General features: G+C 32.1%; 1 protein-coding gene across 1 annotated transcript; it reads right to left on the bottom strand.

The window, feature by feature from the left end:
- Nucleotides 1-2961: 2961 nt before the first annotated feature.
- On the bottom strand, nt 2962-12402 carry LOC134684891 (sialin-like). Its single transcript, XM_063544207.1, has 10 exons — nt 12394-12402; nt 11952-12185; nt 9651-9738; nt 9005-9100; nt 8224-8354; nt 7007-7156; nt 5968-6104; nt 4884-5039; nt 3803-3893; nt 2962-3252 (listed from the first exon to the last, which is right to left on the bottom strand). The coding sequence occupies exons 1-10, from the start codon at nt 12400-12402 to the stop codon at nt 2974-2976; spliced, it is 1371 nt and encodes a 456-aa protein (XP_063400277.1). The 3' UTR covers nt 2962-2973.
- Between the last annotated feature and the right edge of the window lie 6611 nt (nt 12403-19013).

Below are 19013 nucleotides of genomic sequence, written 5' to 3'. Positions count from 1 at the left end.
ACATAGAATTTATGAGAATCCAAAAATTGTTAATTCCACTACGCCATTGATTGATTTTGACGTTTGTGGTTCAACGTATATAGAAATTCATAATAGAAATATATCATAATGACATATTATAGACAAATATCATACTGACGGGATCTTTTAAAGTACAGAGTCACGTTATAAGCACAAAAGAAATACAAAGAGTCACATATACAAAACAAATCACCAAAACATGAAAGCCAATACAAGTACCGAGCCACGTCAAACGGATATCACATAAAACCATTCAACAGTAAAAGTAATCTTAATAATAGAACAAAAACAAATAAAAGAACAATAAAACATGTTGTTAAGATGATACATAACATCAGTACGCAGAATCTATACATCAAGACCATCGTGTATTATTTGAGAAGTTGATACGGAATATTTATCAACAAGGTCTTGGTACCTTCCGATGAACTTTATTTTAGAAAAAGGACGAGAAGTTCTTTGACATACCCCTGGTTCATCAACTTTCTACTCAGACACTGATGACGTTTTACAAAGTCTGAGTAGGAGCTGCAAGCTCATGAATATCGAATAAGTTGGGAAATATATATCCCATATGCAGGTGAAGTAAATTGAGACGATTATCAATTTCACCATCTTAGTAGCAATATACAAAATTAACCTGCATATGGGATATACAATTCCCAATTTATTCGGTACTCAAGGGCATGCAGCAACTACTCAGACTTTGTAAAACTTCACAAGCAATATACGATGGTCTTGAATTATAGATTCTTTGTACCGACGTTGTTTTCATAATAAATAACATGTTATAGTATTCTGTCATTTGGCTTTATGAATATTACTTTTCTTTTTAGTCTGTTTTCCATTTGACATGGCTCTGTACTCATTCATCCCGGCATAATGTTATTGTGCCATGGTTAATGTTTATTCATATGTTTGTTTGTCTGTATGGGGATTGAGATAATAACACAATGTTTACTGTTGTACCCCTATTTTCGACACTTATACCTATTATGTCTGTTTATTTTGGTCACACATCGTTGTCAATATAATAAAATTGTATGCGACTGTCATGCAAGTGAGACGTTTCGCTAGCTATAAAACCAGGTAAAATGCATCATTTTAAACATTAAAAAAATGTTAACAAACTGTTTTCTGCGATTATGACCTTATCGAATCAGGACAATCCTTTATATTTTTGGGGGTTCCTATTTAGCCTTTAGTTTTGTATGTTTTCAATTGTAGACATGAAGAAATTTTTGTCTTTTAAAGAAGTTTTGTTCCGAGTCAGGAATATAACAGTTGTTCTCCATTCGTTTGATGTGTTTGGGCTTTGGATTTTACCATTTGATAAGAAACTTTCCATTTTGAGTGCTCTTCGCAGGCAGTATTTTTGTCAACTTACTACATGTGTGATAATGATCAAATAACTTTTGAAATATAATTTACACCGGATGTTGACAAATCGCTTTGGAACTAATGACTGAAACCTGACCAAATTGTGTGCTAAAATTTTGGAGTCCTTTTTGAAAGTTTTGGCTTGCGGGTAGTAAAATTTAACGAAATTATTCTATCTTTCTGTAACTATTTGTAATTTTACTACTAAAATACATAGCCAACCTATTTTATTTCTTTTTGTTTTCAATACTTTATTTGACCTTCCAATTAGTTTTGAATGACAGACACTGATTAGTCCTATGTAGACATGTCGAAGGACTAGCGTACTACAAACCAATTTACGACTGGTATCATTGATAAATTATTACGTTTTTTAGTTATATTATCCTGCAAATAAGTGTCTACATTTAAGCAACCATATCAGTTTTGTATTTCTATTAGTCTGTTTTTGAACGATAGTCTCTCCCTTCAAAAAGGAAGCATTCATTATTACGATGATTGAACTGCTTTTTTGAAAGGTCATTTTCACCATTTTCTACATTTGAAAATGCCTGTACCTAGTCAGGAATATGACAGTTCTTGTCCATTCGCTTTTTATGTGTTTTGTCATTTGATTTTGCCATGTAATTATGGACTTTCCGATTAGTTTCCTCTGAGTTCAGTATTTTTGTGATTTTACTTTTTTTTCAGAAATATCAATATCAGCTTTAATCGAAGCAGAGATGCGAGAAAGAAAAGAAGTAGAAAAACATTATTGTCAAGTAATTTTTCGTTAAAACTACATTTTAGTCTTAAAATACTACATTAACCAAAGTCTAAGCAACAGAAACCCCACAAAAACAAAGAGATTTAGTGTGCACCGGAATGACAACAATATGCTGTTTTAGTCTGGTTTCAGAACATTTTTGGTTATATCAAATTGTTGAATTACATCAATCAAGTGGTTAATGCTAGAAACTACATCTTTTGTCTCACTATCAGTGAAGCCAAGGATAATTGTCTTATAGTGTTGACATGCTAGAATATGTTTGGTATCATGGCTATAATGGAAACGATAGATTTATATTATTTATTAATCAAAAATATTTAACGTAGCCGTTTTCAGTATGTAATAGTTTTGAAATGAACAATGCGCATTTTGACAACATGCAAGTGTACTCAAAATTCAAATTTCAAATGTTTGACGCTTTGTTCTGCAATATATTTTTGGGTGACTTCAAATCTTTGTGTGTACAAACGATCTGAATTCTAAATTTTATTCAAGACATAATTTCATTATATCATGATCTTTGTTAATTTTTACATTGGGAGGCATTATGTATATTTACACTGAGAAAAAGTGAGGTTTAAAATTTATTTTATTTTAATTTAGCTCTATTTCTTAGCGTTTCCATGTAGAAAATATTATTATCATGGTAGATATGTATCATGATAAACATGTAACAACAACATTTAAATCATATCCGGTTCAAAATAAACTAGAATGAGATTTGAATGTATTTTACATAGAATCCGAAAAGGAGAGTGATGGTCTATTTGCAAAAGAAAATTACCACCAAGTAATACTGAATTTTAATCAAGTTTTGTATTTTGAATATCATCCAAATCATTATGGTTGTCATTATTTTCAATGAAAAGACGTTGTTTGACTGTGTCATTTCCAGAAACCACTTTCTTATCATTGTCTCCATTGTCTGGAAATAAAAGACTAGAAGACACTTTGATCTCAATTTCCTTATCCATAGCCCACGGTTGAACTTCTCCACTTCCAAAGATTGCAAAAATCACCATTCCAGAAATATAAAACCCACCAGCGACATAAAAAACATTCCGCCATTCTTCTGAATCACCCTGAAACATGTAAAATGAATAATAAAATATAATCATCCAATGTCAAAGGAACATTTAAACTCAGAAGTGGTGTATAATCGACAAAGCCATGACAAAAAAAGTAAAACGCCGAAAGACAAACAAATATTCATGTATACAATAGAAAACACACAAAACTAAAGGCTAAATGGGAACCCCAATAAGTATAAAGGGTTGTCCTGTTTCAACAATGTCACAATCGCAGAAAACAGAATGTCGTTATGAAAAAAAGAAGAAAGTGTTATGTATCCGCCATCACTGGAATTAACAAAGGCTCCAACTAAATGTTGATATCAAAATAGGAAATGTCTGACGCCACAAATAAAAAGTGTATGACGTCAAAGGTTCAAATGTCGTAAATCATCTGGTGATGCAATTGTCGCAGATTCCAAAATAACGATAAGGGGGTATATGTGTCCTACTTAAACAAATGTGTTTTGTTTTCGTTGTTTTTTCAATAGTATTCATGACAAATTGCTTTAATATTCAATCATTTTAACGTAAAACTTGATTAAACAAAATATTAACTCACATTTGGTGTTAAGACTCCAGCAACCATAGGTGAAATAATTCCTGGAATTGTTGCAGCAGTATTTGTTATTCCTATTAGAAGGCCTGCATACCTGCAAATTACAAGGTATATTCGTATCTAATATCTTTCTATCGGGGCATTGTAGTTATCTTTTAAAATTCCATTTTGCAGTTAAGAATTTAAATAAATCTATTAATAGTCATACAATGAAAAATTCGATAAAGAAAATTAAACAACAGTTTTTGGGGATTTTGTTTACAGTCTAACATATGCTTTCAGTTTTACATAATAGCCTAAGGTTTAAACAGTATAAGTTGTGCATGCATGAATAGTTATCAAAGGTACCAGGATTATAATTTAATACGCCAGACGTGCGTTTCGTTTACATAAGACTCTTCAGTGACGCTCATATCAAAATAGTTAAAAAGAAAAAAACAAATACAAAGTTGAAAAGCATTGAGGACTCAAAATTCCAAAATGTTGTGCTAAATACGGCTACGGTAATCTATTCCTGGGATAAAAAAATCCTTAGTTTTTCGCAAAATTCAAAGTTTCGAAACAGGAAATTTACAAAAGTCAACATATAATTGATATTCATGTCAACACCGAAGTGCTGACTACTAGGCTGGTAATACCCCCAGGGACGACACGTTCACTAGCAGTGGCATCGACCCAGTGGTGTAAATAGATATCAAAGGTACCAGGATTATAGTTTAATGCTCCAGACGCTTGTTTTGTCTACATTAGACTCATAAGTTACGCTCATATAAATAACATGTAGTTAAAAAGCCAAACAAGTACAAAGTTGTAAGGCACTGCGAACCTAAAATTCTAAAAAAAGTTGTGTCAAATACACGGAATACCATTATCCATGATATAGCAATGCATACTATATTAACAAACAAAATACTAAAGATGACATCAACACTTGTTTCGATTGAATACTCTTGTACGTTACACGTAGATTTATAATGTTTGTCACCAACAGTAATTCTATTCGTCATTGGAACATATACTTTCGGATTACAGTTGTTATTCATTTGTTTATTTTATTCATTTGGTTTTAAATATCAAAGCTTACTTAGGAGCTATATCAATGTGATTTGCACCGTATCCAGCGGCATTGCATCCATTTGTAAAGACAGCAAGGCAAAGAAAAATAACTGCAAGTTCCCGTTTAGAACATGGAACAAATCCTGTTGCTACCAGAAAAATTGACCCTCCAATAAATGCTGAAGTAAATTAATATTTGAATCTTTGTCGTTATAAATATTAGTTTACATACATAACATGTATAAGATTTCAATTTGTAAATTAAGATTGTTCCCATCTGAGTTATAGTTGGCATTAGGAAACACAGAGTAGATGTGTGTTAAATGCAGATCGTTGTTAGATTTCATACATGTCCGCACTGCTTGTGTAGAAGTTGGATGATTTATATTTATTGTACATCATAAAGCTTGTCTAATTTTACAGTCATGATTGTTGAAGATCAAGATGTTTCTCCTGATTTTATTTGATTTGTAATAGACTTTACCCAGAATCATATACTAGTATATATCAAAATAAATAATTTAACTTCGCTTATTAATTAAAGTCAATGTTAGTATGCCGTTGATCAATTGTCATAAATCGATTTAACTGCAACAAACCAGGGTCACAAATCAAAACTGAGGGAAACGCATGACAAGAAAACAAAAGAACAACAGAAACACTTAATTTCTACACACAAAATAAAAACACACAAAAAACGCAAACACACATAGAAACGAACTGATACAATACATCTATTAAAGATATATTTAATGAATTGTGATTTTTTTTTTGAAAAAATGTAAAAAGCAATAACTTAATAACAATGTTGCTTCATTCTCAATATTATGCTGCTGTAGAGTTTTATTGATTTTATGAATAAAAATCAATGAATGAAAATGTTTTTTTTTTTAAACACAGTAAACGTGTTTATTTAACACGATCTTTTATCGAAGCTAGCCGTGCCTTTATAGTTCAAACACATTTAATCAGACGAATTAATGTCAACTGCATACATTTCTAATATAAAACTATAATGGGAAGCCATATGACAGTATGTATATTTTTTACGCAGACTCAATGGTACGTTATGCAGTAAAAGTTAATAATAATAATAACATAATTTTATTTACTTGCCAATACTTTGAAAAATCTTCCTTGTTTGAGTCGTTGTAAGTATGTGTTTACTTCTAAGTCTATCTGCTAAGTGTGCTACCAACAAAACACTAACGGAGGAACATATATATGGAGTCGCTGATAATGCTCCGTTCTAAATTACCAATAAAAAGAATCGCTTTTCAATAAATGAATAAAGATATGCGGTACAATGACCTCATGATATACTAAATACGTTTTCAACGATCTGGGAATTGTATATTTGGTAATTATTGGCGGTAACTCTTATACTCCATCAATCAACAGTCTTGGAATGATATATTTGGTATTTATTGGCGGTAACACTTATACCTCAGGAATCAACGGTCTTGAAATGATATATTTGGTAATAATTGGCGGTAACTCTTAAACCTCATCCATGCTGCTTTATTTGTTTCTATTTATAATTTATATTTTAGGCGATAAAAAATATTAAATCAATTAAACATTTAAAGCGAATATGTAATTTTTAACTTCTTCTGACATTAAATGACTTCGATTGTTACATTAGAGATCGTTTTGTTTCATTGCATGTCTGCTTGCATGTGATGGTCATGAACAATATATCGTCCGGATGAGGGTTTTATATACCGATCTTCAATAATCACCAATATCATTGTGGTAAATTGTTGTAATTATACTGCCATTAGGGGTGTCTTTATTTGACAATAAATTTATTGTACTATTTTATTTTGTATATATTTATATATCCGTTAGTTTGACAATCTGTAAAGAATTTACAAAGAAGAAAGGTCGTTAAATTTCTTTTTATAAATTATATACCTATATGCAGTTATTTTATTTCAGGACCATACATGTAGGTCATTCTTTTTCAGAATTGACATAAAACGTATCCTTATATGTGGGTTGTATAATTGCGTTATTATTATTCATGCAATGTTCTGAATTCAAGGAACGCAGGATATTCAAAATCTAATGCAAACACGATTTGAAATCCGATATAAAATTAAATGTTAAACTAAGAAAAAGTCCAAGGAAAAGGACAAATATACTTACACTTTTAATATCGAACTTCAATACTTCTTTCATGAATACAGGCAAACTTGTCATCAATGTATAATCCGCCCAGTTGCTACATGAGTGACATATAAGTAACGCCCATAGTGGGGCAGATTTCACCATGTCTTTCCAGGGTGTCGTCAGATTCTGCATTATAGTTAAGAAAATGTTCGAAAAAATATTGATACTTTCATGTTTGTTACCATGGTTACATATTAGAAAAGGAGATAGTTTTTCATATACTATGAGAAAAAAGTATGATTTCTAAAACGATGAAAAAGAGAAGATGGTATATAAATCTACCGATTGTGTATTGTTATTTTTAATTTTTTTATTTGAACGTCACTGTTGAGTCGAAGATTTTAAAGACGAATCGTGCATCTGGCGTTCAAAAATCTAAATCCTGGTAAGAGTGTCATTATACCTGTGGCTTGTTTTGCATGAAGGACGATGCATGGATCGAAAGAGACGATTTTCCGGTAGATGCACCCGATTTTGAGTTCTTGTGATTTTCTCTATATGTCTTAATTACATATCCAAATTAAAATCAACGAGATGTTAATAAAACTAACGGTACCAATTTTCTTGTACTAGATGCGCATTGGTAAACTTTTATAAAATAATTAATCTCTTTGATACGATCACAACATAGATCACTACAGATGATAGCAGGACGACTAGTTCTAATGTAGTCTGTTCGTTCTTTATTATGTTTATTTTTTATCAACTGCATGTATCATAGCTTAAACTCAATGTTTTATCGATCTTTTTCAATATCAGAAATGTTTAAAAATGACAAAAACTGAATGTTTGATAGATCATGGCCAATTCTCGATATGTACTATTAAAGTTCTGATAAAAAAATGCAGACTAAGGGTCAGTCTTATTCGACTTCATGTAACAATGTTTTAAACACTCTGAATACGAGATATGCTTTAAAAAACCAATGAGAACTATGTAGTATGTATACACCGTATAACTCTATAGGTTACACCGGATCATGTTTCATTAAATATTTTACAATGTTTCAGATGTAAACAAATCAATTAATTACTGTTTATCATTTAATGACAAAAAAATCAAGAAATAAAAAGCTGTATGCATAAGAACACAGATGTTACTACGAAATGAACAGTATTGTGATAGTTCCATTGAATTTTCGTCACCGATTATTGGAAAGCTTTATCGATAATCACTTATTGTATTTGTTTTACCTTTTTTCTTGTATCAAATGCGACATTGTTTTCGATATACGCTCTTTCCAATTCGGAAATCCTTGGGTGTTTACTAGGTGAATCTCTTACGTTATAAAACCAAAGAACCGTCCAAACACAACACAGACCACCTATAAAAATATGAACAAAACATATTGTAAATTTAATACATGTACGTTGTGCTTTTATGTATTTTATTTTTATATCATTACAAAATTAGGGCAAAACAAAAATGTCTACGCGAATTCGAATATCTTGCTGTATTTAGTCGTCTACGTCATTGCAATTTTCAGTACTTCCAGAACACTTGAGCTTGTTTCCTGAATTTTTTTTGTTCGTACTGCCCAATTCTTCAATTTAACTTTCCTTATGTAGTTTTGTCTGTGGTCGGTATTGGAAACGCTACCATCTTTCACTAATCTACTTCTATTAAATATAAATTCGCTCCTGTGTTGTTTTTCGTTCGCTCATAAGAAGTATTTAAGAAAAAGATTAATTAATCAGTTTGAGAGTATCGGATATTGTGCCAGCCGATGCATAAAAGCCATATATGTATGTATCATTTTCTTCAGTGTGAATAACAATAGAACGTGAATGTGCAATGCAGATGTTAAAATTAATTGTGAAATGCATTACGTGAAAACATTCTCTTTCCAATTGAAGTTCCCTTATATCCGACCATAACCTGAATAGTAAAGCGAAAACGGATCCATGAATATATTTATAACTTTTCTCATTTTTATAGTTTTTTAGCTGTTAACTATGGATCATATGTGTTTACCTGATATATAAAATATGGAACCCCATCCATTATCGAATCCATATTCACATAACAATCCAGAGGTTGCAAAAGTTGTTATAATGCCAATGACAGCTCCTGAAAATTTGACGCTCCAACATTTAATTAGATTAATAACCTTTTCAGATTCAAGAGGACCATGTGTAATCTTATTGTTCATACACCAATATGCAAATTGCATTCCATCTTCGGTTGAAATTCCATTGTTAAGTACTTTTTAAACCAATTACAACGTTCTAGTGTACGCTTATGAAAATATTACCCAGAATGCATTATATTCTGAAACGGCAACTACATATTATCAAATTCGTATAATATATGTAAATATTTCCATATTTATGACTCTAAATTTTCATTCTGACGAGAGTCAATAAGAAGAGTTTGCAAAAGAAGATGTGATTAATTCCAAATGAGGCAACTAAGCATAAAATATTTGAATAAAAGATAAAAACACAGTGACCAAGCTTGGAATGACAAAAGATCAAAAGTAACGATCGCAAAGTGCATTTTTATCTAATAAATAGAGCATGTGGCTTTTTAATACTTAATTCTTGACTGATACCAATATAAATTTAAGCATTCACCTCGATTTAATATTATATTTTCAATTAATTATCCACATTCTTACCAACACCCGATACTGCTAACAATTTGCTTGTCTCAAATCGAGGCGCCCATCTTCCCCATAAGGAATAACACGCCGGATGAACTACGCCCTAAAAATATTCCATTACACAGGTAGTCCGCATTGAACATATATCTATATAATACAACACTGAAATGTCGTGCTATATCAATAAGATCCAATGCAAATTGATAGCATGAATAAGTAACAAATCGCAGGCTGCTTGTACGAATTTTCTAATAATGAATGCTTAATAAACGGGTTCAATTCGGGACGTGTTTAGCTTACGTTATTTTTTCACCTATTGTTTAAAGCCGTGCGGTGACGTTTATATGCTAACATCTACTTTTAGTTTGTCTCTTTTGTAAAGTTATCTTATTTGCAAAGTTGTCTCATGGGCACTTGTCTTGTTTTATATTATAAAAAACACCTGAGATAAAAGTAACCCTCTGAAACGGAGCTGAATAGTAATCATTCAATATTTCAACTTTAACCACATTCATTTATCTTTAGAACATACTCACCACTTCTCGTCCAATGAAAAGTCAGTTCTTCACCCTCTTATTTTCATAGTACATGGTTTTCCATGCACTATGAAATGCTATACATGAATGACTTTTCATTGTCAGTTAATTTTGAAAGTGAACTCTTAATAACTGCACTAATGAAGTGTACAATCACCTGAGGCATTTTTCCTTGGAAAAGAGCTTACTGATTAAAGATGAAAGATCAAAGATTGAAACAAATTATTTTGAATTTTGCAAATTTTCATAAATGTTCTAATGGTACACATATATTGAATAAACAAAAACAATGGGGTAAGGATGTAAAGTTAAATAATATTTATTTATTATAAACCGGGCATTTGAGGGATATTTGTTTTCTTTCAAGAAAACAATTTCAGGCTGCTGATATATAGAGCAAGGGATTTTTTACGGAGAAACACAGTACATAAAAAGTTATCAATAAAAAAAAGCATTTAACGTTGAATGGTCTAAATTTAAATGCTTATACAGAGTTTTATCTTTCTAAAAAAAATAAAAATTCAAAAAGGTGATTTATATAACATTGTGTTGCTATTTAAAATAAAATATCTCAAGATATATTAGTATTAAATTTTACCTGAAGCAGAAGAAAAACAATTTATCCGTTCGGTCCTCACAAACAACGTCAGTGCTATTTCATTTAATCCATTGAAATGATGATTACCTATGTTTTGGTTCATTATAAAATGTGAACTCTTTTTAATGTTTGATTATTACAATGGGAAAAGCTAATTTTGTAAGGTTACTCGAAAGTGTGAATATGTTCTAAATTGGTCAGACAATACTTGATCATGTTTTATGAAGATTTAAGCCCTCGGCTTCGCCTTGGGCTAAAATCTCCATAAAACATGACCAAGTATTGTTTAACCTATAAATAATAGTATAATAATATCTTTAAACATTGTTGACAAATATTTCTAACCTAAATGTAGTTTACAGACTTCCAGTTTTGAATACAGATATATAATACAAAATATGTAATGTTATAAGAAAATCATACATTTACATTCCGATATCACATTTTCACAGATTTGCTTGAGTTGAAAATTAAATTGAAAGACATGTCGCTGTTATACATGAATATTAGAGAAGAGGGACGAAGGGCACCAGATAGACAATCCAACAATTAGATTAAAAATAAACTGACAACACCTCGTTGTCGTTTGTTTATGTGATTTTTCCGGGTTTCTCGTTTCTCGTTTTTTTCATATAGATTAGACCGTTGTTTTTTCCCGTTTGAATAGTTTTACACTAGTCATTTTGGGGCCCTTTATAGCTTGTTGTTCGGTTTTGGCCAAGGCTTCGGGTTGAAGGCCTTACCTTCACCTATAATGGTTTACTTTTATAAATTGTTATTTGGATGAAGAGTTGTCTCATTGGCACTCATACCATATCTTCCTATATCTATATTAAAATTATAATAGCTCATAATAGTATACAACACGTCACAACAAGGAACAACTAAAGGCTAAGCAACACGAACCCCTTAAAAACTGGGGATGATCTTAGGTGCTACGGAATGATAAGCAGATCCTGCTCCACAAGTGGCAATCGTCATGTTGCTCATGTTCAAACAAACACGGTCAATGGTCTTATTTGGTAGGTCATATTCATGAAAAGGAAGCGAGATTGAAATTACGAACTGAGGAACATATATGATATCATCTTTATATGATGTTTTATAATGTCAACCAACTCGCAATGGCGTCCTTGATATTTACGAAGGGATGATTTCAACTTCACCTATTATAACTCTTACCTGAACTAGTCCTATTATCACACGAAGAATAAATACCAACACGACTGAGGTTCTGGCACAAACCGGTAACAACACAGTGCATATTCCGGAAACACCCATTGCGATCCCAAATACACGTGTACCTCCAAACCTATCGGCAAGCCAACCTCCAGGAATCTGGGTTATAATGTAGCCATAGAAATATGCTGACAGTAAAGATGATCTGGTTTCTTTATCCCAGTCGAATTCTGCTCTCTGAAACAGACGCCAAAATAATTAAAGCATCTTGGGTAGTACCGTCGTAATATCAAACAGAGGAGCGTTAGTTCAGTGATTTTGTTATAGTTTTATTCAGTTAGTCATGGTTTGTTAAAGTTGTTAATAATGAGTATTTTAAATGTAATAACGAAGTTTGTTTCTGCACTTAACTACATATTATGTGTTTATATATATATATACGTACTTGCCTCATTAAAATTTTGACTTGAAGCTTGAATTTCACTACACGCATCTCCAGACACATTCGTGGAGACCATCTTTGATATTGTTGTGTTATCAAGCTCGGTCTTTACCATGCAGACTAAAGCAACACTCAAGTTAACTCTCAATGCGAAAACAAAGAAAAATCCAGCGGAAAAGATAAAAGCTAGAATCCATCGCTGTGCACAACAGGGACTAGTTGAATCTGGAAATTGAAAAGGTTGTTTAAACCAACGTTGCAATGTCGATCAGTAAATGTTAAAGATGTTTCCTAAAATTCAAAATAGCTTGGAAAGTGATAGTTTCAAAAGTGGTCAGGATTTTGCTGTATAAGGTCATATGTTGACCTATAGTTGTTAGCTTTTTACGTAATGTATTCTCTTGTGGATGATTGTCTTAGTGACAATCATACCACGTCGTCTTATTTGTATAAAGACACTTTAGTATAGCATGAAAATGCAGTACATAATTCAATGGCTAATTAATTCAATATCTAATTTTAATATACTTCACGTTAAAATGACACATTTTGATTGGGTAATACGAGGGTGTTAATTTACTCCATCACATGGCTGCGCGGGTGACAATTTTTTGAATGTTTCCCTCTCGTCCAGACCAATCAAATATCGATAATTTAAAGGACAATGAATTGAATTGACATCAAGTAATTAAATACAATTTTAATGCTCAAGTTCTACATTTGGCTCAGATTTTATAATTTGACTGTTTAAAAAATAAACGAAAAATAAAACATCTTGCTTAACTTTTTTTTTGCTAATACCCGTAACGTTGTTATGTACGTGACGTTATAGAAAATACGTTTAAGTTATAGTTATTGACCAAGCAAGTCGGTATATGGGATTTAATCTGCACAGCACGAGATGACACAATAACCCGAACGACGTAGGAGTTCGGGTTATTGGGTCATCTCGTGCTGTGCAAATTAAATTCCATATACCGATTTGATTGGCCAATAACTGTTTTAACACATGACGCAATCAATTTACGTGAACGTTTTAGAAATGTTGACGTCATTCCGCAATCCACGGATCCTAGGAAAGTTTCTTGTAGGGTAAAGCAAGGCGAAAATACGACTTTGGTAAGTTTAAAATTAATAATTTTTTTCATATTTCTAAAATTGCGATTTAATGGTATATTTTTTTATCGCTTCCACAGGCTTGGGTAAATGATACAAAAAAATGTTTTGTTGATTAAAATATTTCCGTTAAATTTATTCCCCATTTTTATTTAATTGGTGACGATTAAGACTTTCACAAACTGTGTACTTTCAAATCGGTGTATGAATATAAAAAAAAATAACTGCAAGGGTTATTGAGTTTAAATCAGAATAATTGCTTTTGAATTTCTTTCCCTCAATGATATGCTTAGAGAGAAAAAGAAACGAGGAAGATATTATATTATCTAAATCTAAAATGTTAAATAAACAGAAAATACGTTTCTCTTTCAAAACCTTTAACCCCCCCCCCCCCCCCCCCAATCTCTTTTTATCTTCTGTATTACTTTTTAAGACACGTCCATCTAAATGAAGTCTGATTGATCTCCAGCTAATCCCCCTGTTTTAAAACAAACTGAAATATGGTCCTCATTAAATTTGGTCCAAAAATAGTTCCTTTATATTCGGATATTCAAAAAGTCGTTATAAATTCCATTGAGTCTGAAACTAATCTAAATCAGATTGATTTCTATATTCGGATATTCTTAGATACAATTTTTTTTGGGCAGAAATTAACAAAAATTGTTTTAACTTTCTTTTTTACTTTAAAACACTGATATAGATTTACGTTGTACACAAAATATAATAAAATAGTTTATGTCCCAGCTTTAATAGATAAAAAAAAATGAAGGAATGAGAAACCTTTCTTTTTCCTATTTTGAAACTACGATGTTTGTACGAAGTTTATCTTTGTCGTAATTTCAAGGCAGATGGCAGATTCGGGGGTGGGGGGCGAACAGGTCGTTAACCCTTGGATTTGACAAAGTATCGTGTTTTAGCTTCAAAACGTCAATATTGTCTTTAGTCTCGCTACACTCGTGGATTTTTTTTTTAGTTTGATAGAATAACGCCCCTTTCAAAATCAAAGAACCGCCCCTAAAGGTAAAAATAGATTTGAACTGTGCAGTTATCTGAGGTAGTTAATGCACACCTTAGCTGTGCATTATCCAGATTATACCACAGTAAGAACAAAGAGATTTTACTCTTACCATGTGTTAAAATAAAATACGTCTGTAAAAGACAATAATGGTAGGACATTCAGAATAATAAATTTAATAACACATAACTGATAGGGTGATAGAGCAGATTGTTACCCCTCGAAAAACCATTGTCAACGCTTCGCCGCGGTTGATAATGTTTTCTAGGGGTAACAATTTGCTCTTTCATCCTCTCAGCTATGTGTTATATATACTATCGTATGACATATGCTATTTAAACTTACATAATACGGATAATGTGAACGGAAGACCTAGTTTATTTATTTAAATTTTTTGCGTTTTGACTACATTAATAAACAGATAAAACACTGTAATTGTTAATGTAATTTTGTTCATGTATGTGTGCAGGATATTTTCTTTCTTGATATTTGGAGCTCTTTATAAATGGCTGTTTGTAACAAAAATTGTTCTAGTCAAATTTTATACAAACGATTTTCATGTGATGTGTTTAAGGCTAGGCTTATAGTTTGAGTCTTATGTAGACGAAACGCGCGTCTGGCGTAATAAATTATAATCCTGGTACCTTTGATAACTATTTACACCACTGGGTCGATGCCACTGCTGGTGGACGTTTCGTCCCCGAGGGTATCACCAGCCCAGTTGTCAACACTTCGGTGTTGACAAGAATATCAATAATGTGGTCATTTTTACAAATTTACTGTTAACAAAACTTTGATTTTTTCGAAAAACTAAGGATTTTCTTATCCCAGGCATAGATTACCTTAGCCCTATTTGGCACATCTTTCTTGGAATTTTGGATCCTTAATGCTCTTCAACTTTTTACTTGTTTGACTTAATAAATATTTTGATATGAGCGTCACTGATGAGTCTTATGTAGACGAAACGCGCGTCTGGCGTACTAAATTATAATCCTGGTACCTTTGAAAACTATTTACACCACTGGGTCGATGCCACTGCCGGTGGACCTTTGATAACTAATTTTAGTTCAGGAATTTAAAAATATGTTTCCCAACGCACTGTTTTTTTTAATAGTCATAGAAATATTGGCTTCTTCACATCCTTAATTTTTTGGAAATGTATTAGTAGTAAGTTTTTTTTATGTCCTTTATCATTTTCTCAGACTGTAAATTACGCATGTATGCAGATAGTAGTGTTTTTATATGTTTTCTTTATCGTTTAACACTATAAACTAAAAAGTGAATTTTTGGTTAAGGTTTATGCATAGACAAGCAAGCTGTTTACCAGCTGAAACTCGGAAATAAGGAATATGGAAATCTTCGAATCTTCAAAAGTGCTTTTTCAAGTTGGCCCCTTTTTGGCCCATAATTCCTAGACTGTTTGCCCCCTTATTTTGAATTATCTGTTCTGAGGAAAGTATTTTTTTTACAATAGGCGACATTGCTGAAATTTTGTAAATTTCCCACTTTTTATTTTTATAATAAACGAAACTGAACAAAGTAGCAATGTGTGGTATTAGAACTCTACTCTTCTGTTTAAGAAATTGCAGTCAAATTATATCACGACCAACTTCTAACGGAATTGATTGCCCTTGCCATTTGAAAATAGACTTTAGTGCAATTTAAATTTACTAAGGGGACGACCATTTGATATTCTGGGGGGGAAAGGGGGGGGGGGGGGGGGCAGGAGGATTTGTTTTTGATCGGTTATTTATTTTTGAAAACTGAGAGAACAGATTATTCATTTTCTACACTAATGAAGCAAGATTTTTCATTTTCATTAAAGCAAGGGACTGATTATTCATTTTTTACCACTATATTTATGATATTCGAAAACATACAATTTTTTAAATATTTGTTAATTATGAATAACTAGATATAGGAAGATGTGGTGTGAGTGACAATGAAACAACTCTCCATCCAAGTAACCATTTAAAAAAAGGATAAACCTTTAATACATGTATAGTCAAGTCATTGTGTACCATTTAATCAGAATACTAGTAGATCACTATCAACTTCAGAATTTTTAAGATTCAAGATTTCATTCATAACCTCAAACACATACTTGTGTACGAGAGGACAATATATACAAACATTTTAAGATAATACATAGCGAAACAGAACAAACGAAACACAAATACATAGTAATAAGTATATTATAAAAGGCAATTGGTATAATTAGATTAAGTACTTTATAATTTTCTTAAGGAAATGAATCATTTATATTCCCAAGCAATATACACTTATTGCATACATACATAGTATTAAGGTTAATTTAGTTTGGTTTAATCTAGCCTCTTTGAAAAGTATTGTCAAACATATTTCGCCGAGCGGAGCGAAGCAAAATTTTGTTTGAAGGGTTTTGAAACCGTTTTAGGCCCAATAAGCTATAGACCTGCTGAGTTATTTATTTTCAATACATTGCAAGTCAAGTAATTTATTTTCAAACTACCACAGAACAAACCATTTATTTTTGTGATTATCAAGGCTGAGTTATTTATTTTCAAAACCCTTAAAATTTACGCCAGCGGTGAATAACCCTATTATGTAACGGCGAATAACCTTTTTAGTGTCTAGATTTGCACTCGAGTTACCTAGCTACCTTGAAAATAAGGTCACAGACGTAAATAAACAAGATGATAGCGTACACGTGACAGCCCATTAAGAGATGAGTAAATAAGGCTATGATAATGAATAGAGTGCCAGCAACCAATGATTTCTCTTATAAACGGTCCTTTTCAGGGCCATGAATATTTTACAAAAAGATTCTACCTTTGTTGTACCTCCGATAAATTTTTGAACACAATTCTGTATTCTAAACACAAACATGACAAACGTATTTTCTTGAGCTACTTTCAAACGTCAGCTTGTGTTTGTTATGTAAAAAAATATAGTTAGTGTTCAAAAGGTCCTTCCTCTGTTAGTTTGGTATAATAAAACAATTGTGGCCCCATAGATTCGATGAATATCCAATATTGTCAACCATTAAAAGTTATTTCACTTCGGGCTGAGCCCTCATTGAAATAACCTTCTCGTGTTGACAATTTTGGATATTCACCTTTTCAACGGGCCATATATGTATAATGTAGTTCATAGGTAAACCCCAATTCTAAGAGGTCAATATGTGAAAGTGAAATTTTACAATCGCGAAGCTTTGCAAATATCCACTGTACAGCACGCACAAACAGATGATATACCCTGCTATCAGGACACCCCCACACAACAACTGTACCTTGTGTTTTGTCAGAAGTTTTATCCATAATTGAGATCTCCAATCGATATTGGTAAATTCTATATCCAAATAACGAGAGATAAACTGTGTGTACATACACACCATGCACACTTATATGTAGTTAAGATATTATCATAAATTTCTTCTGCAATCAGGCGTGTATGATTAAAACTGAGAATGGAAATGGGGAATTTGTCAAAGAGACAACAACCCGACCATATAAAAAACAACAGCTGAAGTTTACCAACAGGGCTTCAATGTAGCGAGAAATTCCCGCACCCGGAGGCGTCCTTCAGCTGGCCCCTAAACAAATATATACTAGTTCAGTGATAATGAACGCCATACTAATTTCCAAATTGTACACAAGAAACTAAAATTTAAAAAAATACAAGACTAACAAAGGCCAGATGCTCCTCACTTGGGACAGGCGCAAAAATGCGACGGGGTTAAACATGTTAATGAGATCTCAACCCTCCCCCTATACCTCTAGCCAATGTAGAAAAGTAAATGCGTAACAATACTCAAATTAAAATTTCAATTCAAGAGAAGTCCGAGTCTGATGTCAGAAGATGTAACAAAAGAAAATAAACAAAATGACAATAATACATACATATCAACAGACTACTAGCAGTTAACTGACATGCCAGCTCCAGACTTCAGTTAAACTGATTGAAAGATTATGATTTCATCCTATGCATATCTGGCACAATTCTTCCCGTTAGGGTTTTAGTATCATACTATCATAACATATATGAGAAGAACATAACCCGTGTCATGCCAACAACTGTTTTTTGAATAAATATGTTTAGTTCCGATGCAAAGACCCTATAAGTGAATCAATATTAACGCCAAAATAAGCAATCTTTAATGACCTGACAACAGTATCGTAACGACATCCCTTCTTGATAAGTCTTTTTAAAGCTTTTGTTAGTTTATGAGGTACATACTGACATTTTGTGCTTTATAAAGAATATTTCCATAAAAAATTGGATGTGAAAAACCAGAACGTATAAGAAGTCTGCATGTTGATCTATATTTACGAATGATGTCCTTATACCGATGATAAAATTTAGTAAATGTTTTGACTAGTTTGTGATATTGAAATCCCTGGTGTAATAATTTTTCAGTAATACATAAATTTCTCTCGTTAAAATCTAAAACATTGTTACATACACGAGCGAATCGTACAAGTTGAGATATGTTAACACCGAAAGATGGTGA

Source organism: Mytilus trossulus, chromosome 9 (assembly GCF_036588685.1).
Source record: "Mytilus trossulus isolate FHL-02 chromosome 9, PNRI_Mtr1.1.1.hap1, whole genome shotgun sequence".
Taxonomy (NCBI): domain Eukaryota; kingdom Metazoa; phylum Mollusca; class Bivalvia; order Mytilida; family Mytilidae; genus Mytilus; species Mytilus trossulus.
The sequence above is the reverse complement of the archived record's forward strand: the minus strand, read 5'-3'. Positions and strand labels throughout refer to the sequence as shown.

Bases quoted from the DNA above. Each gene is read 5' to 3' on its own strand.
- LOC134684891 (XM_063544207.1), bottom strand. The intron at 9,739-11,951 runs GTAAGAGTTATA...GAATATTTTTAG, and splicing joins TGATAATAGGACTAGTTCAG to GGCGTAGTTCATCCGGCGTG. The intron at 7,157-8,223 runs GTAAAACAAATA...ACTATAATGCAG, and splicing joins CATTTGATACAAGAAAAAAG to AATCTGACGACACCCTGGAA.